The following is an 18,030-nucleotide window of genomic DNA, read 5'->3' as shown; positions in this document are numbered from 1 at the left end:
AGAATGGTTTGGGTTGGAAGGAGCCTTAAAGCTCACCCAGTTCCACCCCCTGCCATGGGCAGGGACACCTTCCACTAGCCCAGGTTGCTCCAAGCCCTGTCCAACCTGGCCTTGGACACTTCCAGGGATGGGGCAGACACAGCTTCTCTGGGAAGCCCGTGCCAGGGCCTCACCACCCTCACAGCCAGGAATTCCTTCCTAATATTGCATCTATCCCTGCCCTCTGGCAGTTTGAAGCCATTCCCCTTTGTCCTGTCACTCCAGGCCCTTGTAAATAATCTCTCTCCATCATTTTTGCAGGCTTCCTTTAGGTACTGGAAGGCCACAATTAGGTCACTCTGGAACCTTCTCTTCTCCAGACTGAACATTCCCAGTTGTCTCAGCCTTTCTCCACAGGAAAAGTGCTCCATCCCTATTTTGCTGTGCCGTGAATGTGTAATGGGCTTCCAATAATACATGACTTTTCTTCTTATATTTCATGTGAAAAAATGAAGGATAGGATGAATAACTATGGCAGTTCAGAGTTTGGGTTTTTTCAGGAGTACAAAAAATAGTGTTCCTGAAATAGCAAAACCTCTGACAAGTTTCTAAGTTCATTTTCTTTCATGCTTGGTTCACTCCTGTTCAAAGCCCTCAAGCAACTGCCTTTCCAGAATGCGGTCCACGGTCTCTGAGGCCAAGGGAAGTGTCTTGTACCCACTTTGTGAAACCACATCGGCTGTCTGGAGTTTCTAAGAGAAAGTTCAGTGACAAAGAGTTCTCTGTTGGCCCACTGGATATGTGACTGTGTCCACTAGTCCAGAAACTTTGTGAAGAGCCTTGGAGAGAGATACAAGCTTTGGGTTTATTTGGAAAAGTGGTATGTGCTTATTTCCTGCTGGTTTTGAACAGGGACGTCACCAGGACCCTGCCAGTGGCAGGAATAGTGAACCCTAGGCAGAGCCTTGGGAGTGTTTCACCTTGAGATTGTCCCCTCAGGCTCCCAACCACTTTATCTTGCATTTCCAAGGGGGGAGGATTAGCTGAACTAATTAAAATCCTTCAGCATAAATATGTTCACATTCTCTTTTTTCCCCTTTTCACTGTGTGCACTGTGAGTGGAAGGGAGAAGTGCCTACATGCAAGTCATATAAAATGCTTTTCAACATAGAGGTGGGGTATGCAACAAAAATCCCATATTTCTCTTCCTTCAGCCCTTAAGGAAAGCAAAATCCCATCACATTGCAATGCATAAAAGTGATAGCAGTGTTGATGTGAAAATACCAAGGGACATTGCAGAACATTATGTTTTAGGACTGGATAAAACACTTTGGATAGTTTTCTACCCTCTGGACTCCACAGAGCCCAACACCTACAGGAGGAGAGCTGGTTAATGTGGATGCATCCAAAACTACGTCTTGGACTTACCTTGCAATGACAAAGAGGACACAGCTGACCCCGAGGCAGGCTAGGAGGACATACATCCAAATATCAGGAGAAAGAGGGTTTAAAAAGGAGAAAACACCAGGGTTTGTGCCGTTGGGCTTCCGGTACAAGATGCTGATTCCCAGCGTCATGAAGGGCTTGGAAAAATCAATTACTTTCTCTCTTACATAGGTAATGGTGAGAGGAGCAACAGCCAGATCAGCTTTCTGAAAACACAGATGGGAAAACACTCATTCTCTTTCATGTTCAGCAGTGAAACAATTCCCTCCATTTCTTCCCCGAGTATTAAAAACTAAACCAAATTTGATTAAAAATCCGAAGCACGCGAGAAAATTTAACATTTCTGGGGTATTCTGGGGGCATAACTCTGTTTCCTCTTTCTGCAAGGCAGAAGGACATTTGTGACTTCCATGTGTGCAGACCAGAGGCTGCACAGGGCATGGGTAAGGTGGAATTCCAGCCTCCACCGGTGGATTTTGCAGCCAAGGGATGGGTAGGATGTGCCAGCTCAGCACCTGCTGCTGCTGGACGTTCCCCCCACACCTGCAAACTGCTGGTTCAGATGTTCCTTCTCTGAAAAGTGGCCATAAAGACTCTATTATAATATAATATAATTAATATAATATAATATGATATGATATGATATAATATAATTAATATAATATAATAATAAAATTAGTGGCAATAAAGTGGCTCTAAAAAATGAAAACTAAAGCAAAGACCTCAATTGGGCTGGCTAAAGATAAAATACCGCAGGTGAAAGTAGAATAAAGAGAGAAGGGTTCAGTCTTACATGATCTATGAGCTCTTTGACCATCCCATTCCACTCTCCTTTGTCATTCTGGGCTCCATATTTGCCATCAGAAACTAGTTTGACCTCATAGATGAAGCCTAAAATATTTGAGAGCTCCTTGAGTAAGTCCAGGCAATAACCCTCAAATCTGTCATTTCCATACAAGGGCTTGTCCGACTTCTTGTACATAACATAGGGATCTTCCTATAGAAAAAGACAGTAGACATGTAGGAGGAGAAATGAGGTTTGTTTTAGATTATATCAGTTTCTCTACATCATATTGATATTTTCTAAATGGATTGCAAGCAGATGGAAACCAGTAATTTACTTCATCCATTAAAAACTGGTTTAGGTGTGTTAACAAATTCACTGAATGAAATAGTGATAGTCACAAGGGCCCTAATTTTCAGTGGAACTGACCATTCATAGCTCCCAGAAGCTTTAATTACAGCTTAGCAGCTCCAAAATCACACCCAAGATCTGGACCCTACATTGTCACACTCCAAGGGACAGGAAGGGATACAGGAGGAGAGGGAAGCCTAAATAACAGAAAAAGAACCATAAGGGGAACATAACATTTCACATTCTGTGAGAAATAAATCTTTATTGATACAAAACTTCCAATGTAGCAAATATCTGTGAGTGGAACAGGTATTCACACAAGGGAATGGAGAACAGCATAGGTAGGGTGCAAAGTACCTTGTTGCTTTCCCCTTTAAAGGATTTTGGGTAGAAGAAGATCTGGGCAAGCAGGTTTCTGCAGTTTAATGTGGCAAAAGGCCTCTGGCAATAGAAAAGTAGTATAGAAGGGAGCCTTTGAGCTCTTTCCCTCCTCCTGAGGAATTAGGCAGAGTAATTGAAAGCAGTGGCATTGCTGGGCAGGCAGAAAGCTTAGGGCAGAAAGACCCAGCTGCATATTTTCCATTCATCACAGTAAGGGCATAACTCAATCTGTCTGCCCAATGTTTGCTGCTCTCTTTCAGTCCTATTTGTCTCATTTTCAGTAAAAAGAGAAGGATGTATAAGAACTGACTACAAAGCTGAGTATTTGTGTGCGTCAACTCTTCTGGGAAGAAAAGTACACAGGGTTTGTCTGTGAAATATTGAAGCAATTTTGGAGGCAGAGGTTCCTGAGAGTCCTTCATTGGCAGTGGGGTATTTTTGAATCAATCTTGCGGACAGATTTTATGTCGATTCTGAGTCTAAATCAAAACATTTGCCTGAAAACAGACTGGTTTTACACAGCAGTGTTTAGTGTGGAGGAGAACAAGGCTGGTGTGCAGGGTGGAGGTGGTGAAGGGGCTGATGGAGAGCCCTGCCAGCCTTACCAAAATCGTGGTGACGATGAGGGTCCGGTTTGCCAAGGAATCCGTGATGTTGGTGGATCTGTCCTTGTTGCTGTCAGTCATGTTAAGGCCACTGTATGAGTTCCAAACCCCAATCTGCACAGAGAGAAGTGGGTGAGAGGCCCCAGAGTGTCCCCAAACACTCCCCTCAGTGGCTCTGGGCACCACAGAGAGAGATAAAATGCTGGAGAAGGGAGACAGGTCTGAGTGAGGCAGCAACACCAAATTCAGAAAACACAGGGAATGGACTGCAAAATGCCACTGCATAAGCCCCTAGAGTATAAGGCCCATCAACACAGTGCTGTGTCACCATTTTGCTGCAAAAGTGGGACATGTAGACTTGGTTTCCTGATAAAAAAATGTCAAATGTCTATTTTTATGTTGTGGGGTTTTTTGGTTTGGTTTTTTTTTTTAGATTTTGTAAATGATAGAGTTGAGACATATGGTAAGACCTCTCTCTTCTGATACAACAGACTAAAAGCTTGAGTAAATACTTTGAAGCAGATTGATGGATGTACTTGGCCTTTTGCTTCTGCTGTGCCTTCAGCAGGTTTAGCAAAGATTATTCTGTCATTCCTTGACTACTGTATATGATAGAGGCAATACCATTTCACACACTGAGCAGGATTTGTTCAGCAAATAAAAGTGGCCAAAGGCAAATTTCTTTCTAGCCCCGGAGACAGTGAAGAATTCCAGTATTTAAAGCCCAATCCAAAGCTTCAAGGGAAATGTCTTTGTGATTTCAGCACATTTGGATCTACACCTTGTGGGGGCAGAAAATAAAACCATGTTGATTTGTTGAGATAAATATTTACTTGTATGGAGTCTGAAAGCATCTGCAGTGTTTTTGCCTTTGGATTTACATACACAGCGTGGCTGAGGGCTGATGTGAGAGAACTCCAGGCAAGGAGCTGGCTCAGGCAGTTTGTGCCTGCTGAGTGTGGATTTGGGGTAATAACTCACCATTTCAAACAAACTTTGGGTTTGCGTCCCTGGGTGCCTTTCACAAACCTTTTTTCCCAAATTCTGCTTTGTGAGGACAGCCATGCCACTTAAAAAAAGGTTTATATCAAGCATTTGTCAGTCATTCCCTTTGTTTCCAAAACTAGATCAGGTTGGGAAACTGATCTGGAAAGTACACAGGAAATAAAACGTTGCATATTCTGATGGCCTGTGCCAGGAATACAGTAAATAACCAGTGTTATCCTTGGATTTGCACCAGGGTGGAGGAGCCGTTCTGCCCGTTGTTGCTGACTTGAGAGGCTTTTGTTGGCTGGCAGCAGGGAGGAGGAGAACAACCATGAGGAACACTGAGCAACACAGTCACAGTGCATCCAAAATACACCAGGAGACCACTCCACATCCGGAGAAAGGAAGGACACCACAAGTCAGCCTTGGTTAGAGGGATGGGGGAGGTCGGAGGGGCGCTGGAAGAACGAGGTCAAGGTTGTACATCACTGTGGGGAATCCAGGGGATTTATTGCAGTTTAGTGACAAGTTGGAGAGGTGTCATATGCCCTTCTCAGCAAGCCTGTGCTCTGAACCAACTGTAATTTGGTTTAAATCAATTCAGCATAACACAAAATGCCTACAGTCAGAAGGGAGATTGGTTCTGCATGTCAGGTAGGATGATCTATTCACCAGTAACGAGGGAAAGAGGGGCCTTTGTGCCTTAGCCTGATCCACTGGAGATTGAAACAGGGTTATTAAGGATGTATGTGCTTTATAAGAACACAAAAAGAGCTCTGTAGGATGGTCTCCTCTGGGGTATTAAAATCCCTCACAAAAACAACACAAAACCAAACCCTTTTTTTTACCCATGTGTGAGGGAGGGGAGGGGAATAATGAGATCTGTGGGAACTCTGTACAAAATACAATTCTAAGCATTACAAAAGATTCCTGTCCCATGACTACAGAACATTTTAAACTTGGTGGATGTAGTTTTTATCTTCGCCTTAGAGAACAGCAAGCCCAGGTTGTAACTCCAGCAGGGAGCCATGTGTGGAGCTGGTCTCTGACTCCCACTTTATGGGGATGGGGTAATTTCCATCTTTTATAAACAAGCCTAGTTCCAATTTCCATATGTTAGTGAATGACAGCACCCACTTAATCATCTGTATTATTTTCTGTAAGGAGCTAATAACACACTCACCAAAATTTTGAGGCAATAATGCTCAAACATTGCCAGCCCTGAGCATTTTGTGTGAGGCAAAACACCCCCAGCCCTGCACATTAAAACAGTCCTTGCAGCTGATGCCAAAACACATCCAAAATAGTCTAAATTTACCCCTCATGGTGAATCTTAGGTGAATCAGAAAGGACAGCAGCTAAGGACTGATTTTACTGCAGCCTCTACTCAAAGAAGGGAAAAGCAGAGCCCTCAATAAATGAAATAATAATTAACACCCCTCAGTTTTGGTGAAAAAGATGAACCCTGCCAAGATTTTTTTTACTCTTTGGAATCACAGTGTTTTAAGATGAAATAAGCTCATCCTATCAGAAAAATTCCTGCTTTCAGACTGTTGTCTCTAAACTGCAATATGAGAATCACTATGAAAACCCAAAGGTTGAGTCTGCAGACACAGCCCAAAGGTTTCTTGCATCACCTGTCTGTGTACAAACCTTCTTCCACACTTTATATAAATGCTTAGAACCCTCGCCAGCAGCCTTGGTACAGAGAGAAATAAACAGAGTGCTTCATTAAAAATGAAAAGAGAACCCGTCTGGAGAGCTGTGTGGGAGCAATTACAGTTAAAGTCTTAATTAACCCATCAGGAATTATCACTCAGAATCAAGCCAGTGTACACAGAGCTCTGTCTGCAGCTCCAGGAGCTGCTGGTGTCACCTGTGTTAGGGGTTTTTGCACACCCACAGCAGTGGAGGGAGCTCTGTGGAGCCCATTGAGAGCCCACGTCTGTAGGGGAAGGGCAAAAGAACTGATCTAACCTCAAAAACCTGGAGAACCTTCAACATCTCAACTCTTGATGAGGTTGTTACTCGAGTACCTTCTTTCTTCTCTGCCCTGTGTCACATTTATCTCTATATATCCATATACGTTTCTCTATCTCTATGTAGGAATTGAACACCCCGAGTTGCAGCAGCAAGAACCGAAGATAACTTGCGCTTAAAATTATTATTATCTCCATCAGATAAGTGTTGCCAGTCCCAAATTCCTATCCCACACCTCAGAATGCATTGCAAAATAGCAAAACAATCTTAGTAGCTCTGTTTTAACTTTAACTCAAATAATCTTGAGAATAGTGGGGTTTTTACCCCAAGCACAGGAGATTCAAGCTGAGGAGAATGGCCTTGTCAAATCAGCTTTTTGTCATGGTTTTTTTTTTTTTTACAAGACATGTGTTTACCTTTTCTGTTCCTTCCTCCTTGAGGCTGATAATGTCCAGATCAAAATCCTTCCTTAAGCCATCACTTTTGTTGAAGGTTATTCTTCCAGTCAGGCCATCCCACCGTGCCTGTGGGAACACAAAAACGCTCTGCCCTGTAACAATCAGCAGGAACTACTCTGAAGCCACAACAAGTATTGAATGTTAAATTAAGCACAGCATTGAATCACTTCCAAATATCTTTTTAAGCATATGTGGCTTTGTTGCTTTGCTAAAAAAAAACCGCTTTCTTCAACTCCAATATGTTTTGTATTTTACAAGTTTGCCACAGGTTAAATATATAGATTTACATATGTCTGGTACTGTATATAAAAAAGACAGACTGAATAAAGAGAAAGAGAGCATAAAATATGTGTTATTTGTGCCCAAAGACAGGGGGGTTTTGCACTGCATAAGAATTCATTAAGAAATTAAAAGAGGAGTCTGCTCTGTCCAAGCCGTGGGTCTGAACCTTGGAATGTGACAACCAGCCTCACCAGCCTCGCTTGAGTGATCCTCTTTGCCCCAGCTTGGAATGTTTTCCGCTCTCCAGAAAAAATGGGCAGCAGCTGGCAATCAGTGCTGAGCGGGAGCACCCGGAAGGTCCTTCCTGAAGGAGGGTATTTGCCCATCCCAAACCACCAAAGCTTTCTCAACACTTCAATCTTGTGTGACAGAATCTGCCTCTGCTACTCAGCGCCCAGAAATCCAGATTTTTCCAGGAAGAGATGAGCTTTTGTCATCCTTGCTTGGTCTCTTGGGCATCTTGAGGTCCAATGTCCCCCATCAGTGATGGACTTTCACTGTCCTGGACTTTGCTGAATTGTTTCACTAATCCCTACCCATTTTGCATTCCCCAAGGAAGAAGACACACATTCCCAACTAAGCAAACAAGGTGCATCATTCCTAACAGGAGCACTGCCACTGCCTGTGCTCTCAGGTATTGATGGCATGACAAGGATGGCTTTGAAACCCAACTTCCAGGAAAAGTCCACCCAGTCACAGAGACCTAATAAAAGCTTCGTAGTGTGAGGTACACGTGAGTCCTGCATTCATGTTTGAAGTACAGCGCATGAGTTGCATATGATCCATTTTGGTCCAGGCAGCATTTTGTAAATCAGTGAATTAATTAATTGTTTGAAACACTGGCAGCAGGAGGTGGACTCTGTCCATCACTCTGTATAGCCAGGATAATTCCCTATGCTGGGGAATGCTTCTTCAGGGCAGCAGGATCAACAAGAAGAATTAACTTTCTCCACCTGTTATAATTTTCTGTATCTTGTAATCTTCCCACCCAGCTCGTTTTCCTTTAAAGATCCACCTGTCTCTCATCCAGCCCCCACTTTGTCCCCAGAGCTAGGGCTTATCTATAAAAGAAAGTGTTTGATGGGTTTCCAACTGCAGACAATTTCGATAATCTATTTTTGGGGGCTCCCACATTAGATTAAGTTTCTCAAAGGTACAAGGAAAGCTGACAATAAATGATGGTGTTGTTCCTTCACATGTGTCAGCCATATAATTTTAAATTACAGGCTTTTCTACTGCACATCGTTCTTTGCTTCATTTAATTTGTTTGAGACAGAGGACATAAGGAAAGCTGCATCAAAAATCATGAGGCTTCCAGACTGGTGTCTCCCCATCCTTTTAAATCTAAATTCCAGCCCTGAATCTGCAGAGTTTAATCTTGGATGCTGGGCTGTTATTACCACGTCTCAGATAAATCTGGTGCATCTGGAATTCTGTGGAAATACAGCAGGAGTTCAGAACATACTTAAGTAAAATAAGAATGGAAAAGCATAAATGCAACAAACTTGCTGTTTAATAATTCGGGAATACACAAAAATCTCTGCTGTAAACACCTAAGCACTTGCAGGGTTATTCCTTATTTATTTATTACACTGAAATCATTAAGATAGCAGGAAGGGATACATACAGATGCATTTCATTCCATAATATCTCTTTTCCACTCTGTCTTTTCATTACTCTGACGTGACCCCCATCTCTTATTCACAGAGATGGAGCATTTTTTAAAATATGATCTTTAGAGATCAATCCCTCCACAGAGGGCAATTTGCTGCTGTGAAAGGCTCCCACTTATCGATTATACATCACACGCTCGGCTTCTCTGCTAACCTGATATGATCTGGGATAAAAACCCAACGTGTTATTTTGGGAAATGGCATCAGGAGCCTCCTTGAGGAAAAAAAAAAATATTTCTGTGGTGAAATGCATCTCACTTTTGAAAGCAGGAATTGGTGCTCCTGCCTCCACACTAAAAAAGCAGGAAGGAAGAGGTGTTACAAGCTGCATAGGTGTATGTTTAAATTTGAAGGTACAGAGAAGGGTATATGGCCTTTGTCTCACTTCAGTCCACTTAGACCATCAAATGACCCAAATATGATTTAAATTATAAACAGGAGCCAGGGTATGTTTGTCAGAAGAGTTAAATGTTGAAGGGGGTTTTCAGGCCCTTAATTCTGAGGCACATGCTTCAAATACCGTTTGAATTCTAAACTGAATTTCTGATGTTTATTTTATTGATTTTATTTCTTCTAAACAAAAACGGAGCGTTTGGGTTTGAGCGCGGTGAGTGTAATTGTATTTCTGAACTTCAAGGCCATGCTGGGGTCTGTGTGTTCACCATGTCTGGACAGACGGGTGATGTTTCTTTCCTGATCAGAAACAAAAGTCTTCCTTGAGAAACAAAGGGAGGGATGAGCTAGGAACAGTCCATCCCAGGCCTTCTGAATTGTGTGGTAAAATTTCCAAGCTTTTAATAGGAGTCCTAAAGCAGCTGCCTGCTGCATGCAAAGACAGTGAAAAGCATCATTGCTCTGAAATCAGAGCTGTATCCCACCTGCCTGTCAGGGAAATCAGGGATGTGAGGCCTATTAGGGAACATGTTCAGGCAAACAGAGAAAGCAGCAGTTGCACAATTCTCATTAATTAACAAACTGAAATGAAGCAGAACTTTCTGAACAGTCAGGAACTGTGTGACTGTGTAACCCAGTGATGAGATTTCGTGCTTTCCCACGGGATTTACTGCAATTTTAATGTTTTTGGTGACATGGTAAATGTTACAGGATATAATGGAAGTGCAATCAGAACCTAATCATGTAATTCATCAAAAATAAACTTTACCAGAGCTGCTTCCCTGACTCCCCTGAGTGTTTCAATGATTCTGCTGCAGTGAGGAAAGTATCTCAAAGTGTCCTCCTGAATTCTTAAGTCAGGTCCCTGAGCACTGGACTGAGTACTCCTGTCTTTTCTTTATACTTGCAAAGAGAGAAGCTAACAAAAATCATGGAATGGTTTGGATTGGAAGGGGCCTTAAAGATCATCCAGTCCCACCCCCTGCCATGGGCAGGGACACCTTCCACTAGACCAGCTTGCTCAAAGCCCATCCAGCCTGACCTTGGACACTTCCAGCTTCTCTGGGCAACCTGTGCCAGGGCCTCCCCACCCTCACAGGGAGGAATTCCTTCCCAATATCCCATCTAACCCTGCCCTCTGGCAGTTTGAAGCCATTTCCCCTTGTCCTGTCACTCCAGGCCCTTGGAAATAGTCTCTCTCCGTCTTTCTTGCCTTGGCTCCCTTCAGGTCCTGGAAGGCCACAATCAGGTCACCCCAAAGCCTTCTCTTCTCCAGGCTGAACAACCCCAATCTCCCAGCCTTTCCTCCCAGCAGAGCTGCTCCATCCCTCTGATCCTCTTGGTGCCTCTCTGGACTCTCTCCAGCAGCTCCATGTCCTTGCTGTGCTGTTCCCCAGGGCTGAAGGCAGCTCCGCAGGGGGGTCTCACCTGAGGGGGCAGAGGGGCGGAATCCCCCCCTCCCCTGCTGCCCAGGCTGTGGGATCAGCCCAGGAAATCTTAAAATTCCTAAAAGTTCTCAAATTCCTAAACCCCTCCAGCCTGGAGTTTCAGTAACTCCCAGTGCTTCCCGTGTAGGTGAATCACCACATCGTACATCGCCCGTGGCAACTCTAAAAACTGTTCTTGGAGAGGTTTGGAGAAGGTGCTGACAGCTCTTCAACATGTTCTGGAGCCACCACATGGCTCGTCTTTCGGTTTGCTCCTGCTGTATTTCTGGATTCAGGTGTTTGCCCTGACGTGCCACCACCACTCACCTTGTCCCTCAGCCCACAGGTCCTGCTGCACCCACACAAGTGCTAATGAATGCAGCTTTGGTAGGAATCGCACTGGCAAGGACTGGGAATGGGGGAAAAGTTAAAATGTATGTAGGATGCTCCACGTAATTTCCTATTTTCATTTCCACACTCTTCCCCAAAGCAAAGCTTCCATTTGAAATTCATAATAAAACCTGAATTTTTGAAGGAGTGAAGGCAATTCAACTAAAATATGTATTTTTTAGGGCATCTCTGGATCAAGCCAGCTCAGTCATGGATTCTTATAGTGCAGTGCTTCATGAAGCAATTTCCTTCTTGAGAAACACTGGCTGCACTGTTTCCTGGATATTGATTACTGATTCAACAATGTGCAAAACAATTGGAATTACATAGTGAAGCAAGGACAGAGCTCCAGACTCACTTTTCTTTCAATTTCTAGAGTGGCTGTTGTTACTTTTATAAATTATCAACATCCATAATAAACACGAACTGAGCAAAAAACCTTGGAATTATTATGATGTGTTAGGGATTTTGTCACACCCGGGGTTTAGCAGCTTCTTTTTTTGCAAGACCAAATAAAGTCTCCACCAGAATGGAGTCTGTAAATCAACGTTTCTCAGCTAGGAAAGGGAGGAAGAACTTCATATCTGAGCACCAGAAACAAGAGCACAGCATGTGACAAGGAACAGGGAGCAGCCAGAGTGGCAAAGAAGAGAGGAAGGACGATGCAGGCCACGAGCAGATGGTCTACACTTGCCTCTTTGATCAGGTTCATAAATCTGGGTCCAAAGCGCCAGGGTTTGTGCCGGTGGCACTGCAGGGAGCTCACGGTCAGCTGGGAGGCACGCTGGGAGGCCACTGCCACCATGTACACGGCGTCGTACATCAGAGCTGCAGCAGTCTGCAGGGAGAACAGAGAGAACTCCTTAGTGTGCATCGTGGGGTCTGGGCCCTGACTGTCCCTGCTGACCTGGGCTGCTGTTACGAGAAAGGCCACTATGGGCTCTCCATGGAAACCTGAAACAGTTTATAATAATTTCACAGCATCTTCAGGTGAGCTTTGGGAAGGAAACCACATCAGGCAGCTGCAGGAAGAGAGAGGTCGGTGGGTGCAGCACAGAAAGGAGTGCAGGGGCAGCTCTGTGGCTTGGAGAGGAGTTTTAAGAAGCCCCAGGTCACACAGCCCAGGTGTGTGAGGCCCACATGAGCTCCCCATCACCATTCTTCTCACAGCACTCCTGGGATTGCTTCCTTTACCCCTTGCTTTCCAGGGAAACCAATCCCACCAGGCAGGTATCTACTGTCTCTATGTGTCTACTCTCCTCAAGGATCTTGGCTTTTCTATATTAAATGGCCCCACCAAGATCTGGCTTTGGTTGCTCTCCTGTCACACCCCCCGTGCTTCCCCAGGGAGAGGTGAACTGTCCTTTTGAGGTGTCTTTTTTTGGGATTAAGTTGGATTTACATATCTAAATTCTCATTGCAGATGGATACAGCCCTTAGGTACTTAAGTATTACCAGATAGATTTATTTACTTTTTGCATCTCTGTTTCTTTTGAGAATGGATTTATTGGTTTAAAAAGCATGACCTCAAACTGAGATCACACACCCTGTCACCCTTTATCACTGGGAAGTTTTAGGAAAGTCTCCCCTTCACCTGCATTTTGCATAATGCACAGGAATGCTGAACACATGAAGTGCTTACCTTTCTTGTAAAGCTGATAAATAATTAAACAGGGGCCTTAAAAAAAAAAAGTACTAATTCTGCAGATGAGAAACTGAACTCGTTTATAGGAACTAGAAAGCTAATAATTTTATAGTTTCTTTTCCATGCAATTACTTTGGGAAAATAATACATTTGATTCTTTGTCTGTGTCATTTACCTAAGGAAATTACAACAGCTTCAGTCTTATCACCATTGGAGATTTTTGCTGGCAGTCAAATGTATCTGAATTTATGGATTAATCTTAATATACCGCAGATGAGGAATTGCTCTCAATGTGCTAGTCAGGGTCTGCCCAAAATACTGCTCCCACAATTGGAGAACATTGGGAAATCAGAAAACATTGTGAATGCTGAGTCAAGCAGGAGGAGACAATAACATCTGTTCTCACTGTCAAATGTCTTAAAACAGACAGTTGTTCCAACCACACTCAGTCAGATCCAAAATCCCTCAAAATCAATGGAAATATTCCCATCAACGTCAGCGGAATTCAGAGAGGTTTTTACCTTAGACTGGGCAGGTGTCCTTTCAGGACTGAATTTTACATGATCACTGCAATCCAGTCTGTCTGTGTCCCAGGCCTGGAGACTCAGGAAGGAGATTCTTGGCCAAAATTGTCCAGTGTCCTCACTTTGCTCTCCTCTCTGGGACCACTGATGCTTTTACTTGACAACATGGTGCATCCTCCAGTGATTCCATGTTGGCAGCACTGCCAGGCTTGGCTGCTTGAAACTTGTGCTTGTGCAACTCGCTCCTTATCCTTCCTTCCATGTAGCAACTAGGAAGTTGTACCACCTCCCTTGCCCTTTTATTTCTTGCCTCACTGTTGCTCTGTTTTAGGGTGCAACAGGTCACCTCGTTTTCTGAGGACAGTCACCTTACCCTGGTGTCTGTGTTGTCTGTAAGGTGAAGGGGCTGAGAGTAAGCCCTTGTTTTTCTGACTTTTGTACCCTACTTAAACCACTGCAAAGAAGCCCAAAGATCTCATTAGAACAACTAGGCCTCTGTGTGCAGTTTGGGCATAAAGTGAGACATGAACTCAGAGCTGTCGTGGTCATGCCCTGCTGACTCCCCACAAGGGGACATCAGGGCAAGGGAGAAATCCTGAATTAACATATAATCCTGATCTCTTTGCGCTGTGCAGCTTGTACAGCCTTATTGTTAAATGAAACAGAGCAGTGTTGCAGCTCTCCATCAAACTGAATAAGCAGAACCTGCTATGAATATTGAAATGATCATAGCCAGCTAGGAAGATGCTTTCCTTGGTGCTCGTGCTGCTTCAGAGCATCAAGGACACTAAGAGATTATGGAGACGTAAAGCAGAGGATAAGAATCAGAGATACAAAGGAGAGAAGAAGAGTCTGGTGAGAACTTTGTTTTTCTGAGTGTTCCAGTTGGGTAATTTGTTGTGAATTCCCAGCAGGGGTTCCCAGGGACAGCTTTCTCCCCTGCCTTGCAGAGAGTGAGCACAATATCACTGCCCAAACAAGCAATAACGTTTGAAAATGCTAGAGATAACAGACATAATGCTTTTCTCTTCAGGATGTTAAGATATTTGAAATTTTTCCCTGCAATCATCTGCAATAAAGTCTATTTCCTATCACTTGGAAATGCCCTCAGAACAGGAGATATGTCATCTTATACTGCAAAAAAATGGCAACCCTTCACCCTGCAAAATCGAATGGAGTAATGCTGTCTACATACTTGTTCCTATTCTTCCCTTGACTTCTTGGGGGAGTACTAGGGAGGAAATCCTAATTTCCTGGCTTGATGACACCTTTTATCTCTCTTTAAATTATGTCTTAAAAGCCAGATTTCTGTAGAAATGGAAATTAAGAGAAAGGGCACTTTACCCATTTCAAAATGCTATTCCCTGCCCACATACACGATACCTTTCCCCGCAGGTTACAAACCTACCCCTGCTCTGAAAGTTCCTCTTTCCTGTTATTTTCCTCACTCCGCACAGAATATAATCAGAGGAATGAAGCACCATTTTTGCCTTTGAGAGCAATCAGATGAATGATGTCAGCTGGGCAGCACTGTGACAGAGAATTGTCACTCAGTTCTAGAGGGGTTTGTCACAGAGGTGAGCACAACATTTGCTGAGGGGGCAAATGCACTTGTGTCAAAACCAGCAAAAGGAATTCTGGCTTGGGGATGATGTTGCAGGGTTGGGATCAGCCCACACGTGCTGGGACAGATGCCCTGTGACACTGTGGTGGCTCACTTACTGTCATCATGCCATCAAGGAGCCCAGTCTCAGGTTTGGGGGGTGCCTGCAGCCGCTCCATCGACCATTTCTCCACGACGGACGACACGTGCGGGTTGTCGATGTTGAGGAGCCGAAAGCCCGTCATGTTCACCCCGCTGTACCTGTAGGGCTCCAGGTCTAGTGCAAAGAGGTCCTAAAAAAAACAAATTCAACCATATCTAGCATTTTTAAAGCAAGATAGCACCACTAGGCCCAGTTTGTGTTTGATTTTCAATCTAAAGCCCAAATATTTTTCTTTTTCCCCTGTGAACACCCTCCAAGCCTACTCATGACCGCTTCAGTTTTAAGCCTGACTAAACCAAAGCTGTGTGAAAATGGATGACAAACCACACATCTGCTTTTTGGAATGACAAAAATCAGTTCCCCACAACAACACTGTTCTGTGACCAACCTGTATCTAATTCTAATGTATAGGTGTCCCAAGAAACCAGATTTAGCATTTTTAAAGCAAAAGGTTCACTAGGCCCAAACTGTATTTGATTTTCTATCTAAAGCCCAAGTGCTGCCTTTTTTTCCCCCTGTGGTTTTCCCCTCTGACTGCCCTCCAAGCCTACTCATGACCACTTCAGTTTTAAGCCTGACTAAATCAAAGCTGTGTGAAAGTGGATGACAAACCACACATCTGCTTTTTGGAAGGAAAAAGTCAGCTCCCCCAAACAACACCGTATTTCAACCAACCTGCACAGCACCATCTAATTCTGACTTATAGCTCTGACAACCCAACGTGAGGAATTAGCTGGCCAATGTCAAGCTTAATTCTCAGCTCGGGGAAGGAAAATTCCAAGACATGTCGAGAGCAATACATTTTTGCTAATTATGAATCCCATTTTTCTCCTGCCTTGGTGACTTGCTGCCAGGATGTCAGATGGATATATCAGCCATCAAAACAAACCATTTACAGGAGAAGATACCACCAGCACTGCTTAGTGCTTGTTCTGATATATGCTCTGTACTATCTTCTACATATTGTTGTTGGTGGTTACTATTTTATGGTAGATTCCTGTATTGTTTATTGTATAAAATTTTAAGTTCCACAGTAAATCCTAAATTTTCACATTTTCCTTGGTGCTAAAATGGCCTCAAAGAAAACTACTTTGAGTTCCCAACAGCCAGAGCATCTCTTCTGACTAATAAGCTGACTGTCGGATTCAAAACTTTTTTTCACTTCCACATAAAATTTTATTTGGAAAGGAAATAAAGAATAAACAGAGGATTATATAGGCTGATATAATCCAGCCCTCTAGGACTGTTCAAGCAATATCAGTTCTTTGCTGTCTCTCTAGTCTACAATGCAAGTGAACCTTAAGCATAAATTGAGTTATATTTATATGTAGTATGTAAGTCAAAATAGAGGAAAAATGTGCTGAAATAAGTATTTATAGATTTACAGGTTAACTTTTACTTGAAAATTCCTGAGTGATTTTATATATTTGTGACTTTGTGTTTTGGTAAGCAAATTAAACATTTTGTTGATGACCTCAGCTCCATTGCAAAGCCATTGATTCGTTATTTCATTTCACTCTGATCCACCTGTACTGATGGTTCCTCAATCTCAATACTGCAATTAATTTTCACTGTATTAAAGTGTTAACCAGCCCCACAGATATGGCCAAACAGAATTGTGGGTCCTGATATTAATAAGAAGTGTTAGAACTCGTTCTCCAGGAATTTCCTTGAATAATGGCAACAAAGAGCTCCTAGAAAAAGGGGGAATTTTTAGTTGTCTTTTCTGCAACAGGGAAAATTAACCCCCAAATCTTTAATGTTTCTTACCAGTGTTGTAAAAAAGTAGTGGTAGTATTCTGTCATCATTCCCATGGAGAGGATCTGTTGGAAGAGATTGAAAGGTGAATGTACTTTACTCTGAAATATTCCACTGCCTTTTGAAAAGTAAGAGTTAATCTGGAACAACACATCCCAGGTCAGGAAAACTTGATTACAACAAACCCTATATTTTTCTTCAGGAGCCAAAAAATATCGTGTTGTATTTAAATTGTGTTTTTATCACCTCTCCTCAGGAAAGAGATTAAAGATTGCAAAGCTTCTAGGACAAGAAAAATTACTAGAGATAACGAGAAGCTGATTTTTTAAAAGTGAAATTCTTTAGTCTGCAGTTTAGAAGTGTTAAAAAGGAATTTACTAGCAGACAACACAATTTGTAAGGAAAAGTGCTTAGGTGCAGGTTTTGTATTCTGGGATTTTGTGAAGAGAGGGAGGAATTATGACCTGGGAAACTACTGAGGAATTCGTTATCATGACAGTAACACAGACAAAGGTTAACTCTTATTCAGTCTTGATCACTGTAATATAAGTAATTGCTATTAATACTATTTTAGGACATTTTTAGCAGTACCTGAACAGCTGTTTGAAAGACAGGGGAAAATAGTGTGATTTGGCTCACCAAAATTCTCTTTCATGGCAAAAGCCTCCAAAAATCAGTTGAGTGATTGTGTATGGTATTTCCTCACATTAAAAAAACAAAATTAAAAAAAAAAAGAAAAGAAAAAGGAAGAAAGAAAGAACCCAAACTTTCTAAGCTGCAGTAGATAATAAAAACAGCTCTGTGTTCATCTCAAACAACCAATCCATTTTCAGCCACTAAAAGTCAAGCCAGAAGGCAAGTATTTTATTGAAATGCTCCACTGAATTTACACATAAAAATTGCCTTTTTTATTTCTTATTTTATTAATCTTCTTCTATTCTGTTTCTTAGAGTTATCATCTGTAGAAAGGAGCAATGTAGCAACCCTGGGGGTGGATGTTCCTGCCCTATTTACGCACAGATAACGAAATGTGGGAGCATCCACAGAAACTTCTGTGTGCTGTGCTTCCCAGCTGACCTGGCTGGACTCAGTTCCACTCCCTGGAGTCATTGGATTTCTGTGTCTGTGGGAAGGAGGTGCCAATTGGATGGGATTTTTATGATCTTTGAGCTGAAACCATATTGAAATAGCCCAATTGCT

General features: G+C 42.9%; 1 protein-coding gene across 2 annotated transcripts in view; it reads right to left on the bottom strand.

Moving 5' to 3' along the window:
• LOC113988756 (glutamate receptor ionotropic, kainate 1) overlaps window positions 1–18,030 on the bottom strand; it is a 55,313-nt gene that overhangs the window by 25,660 nt on the left and 11,623 nt on the right. For both annotated transcript variants that reach the window (XM_039383299.1, XM_039383300.1), the window contains exons 4-10: window positions 16,842–16,895; window positions 15,028–15,201; window positions 11,831–11,974; window positions 6,930–7,037; window positions 3,547–3,660; window positions 2,219–2,422; window positions 1,408–1,631 (exon numbers count right to left, since the gene is read on the bottom strand). In XM_039383299.1, the coding sequence (XP_039239233.1) occupies window positions 1,408–1,631; window positions 2,219–2,422; window positions 3,547–3,660; window positions 6,930–7,037; window positions 11,831–11,974; window positions 15,028–15,201; window positions 16,842–16,895 (1,022 nt within the window). The remainder of the gene's footprint in view (window positions 1–1,407; window positions 1,632–2,218; window positions 2,423–3,546; window positions 3,661–6,929; window positions 7,038–11,830; window positions 11,975–15,027; window positions 15,202–16,841; window positions 16,896–18,030) is intronic.

This window comes from Pipra filicauda, unplaced genomic scaffold (genome assembly GCF_003945595.2).
Source record: "Pipra filicauda isolate LSUMZ 115617 unplaced genomic scaffold, ASM394559v2 scaffold302_size1215360_pilon, whole genome shotgun sequence".
Classification (NCBI taxonomy): domain Eukaryota; kingdom Metazoa; phylum Chordata; class Aves; order Passeriformes; family Pipridae; genus Pipra; species Pipra filicauda.
This window is presented reverse-complemented; position numbering and strand designations above follow the sequence as displayed.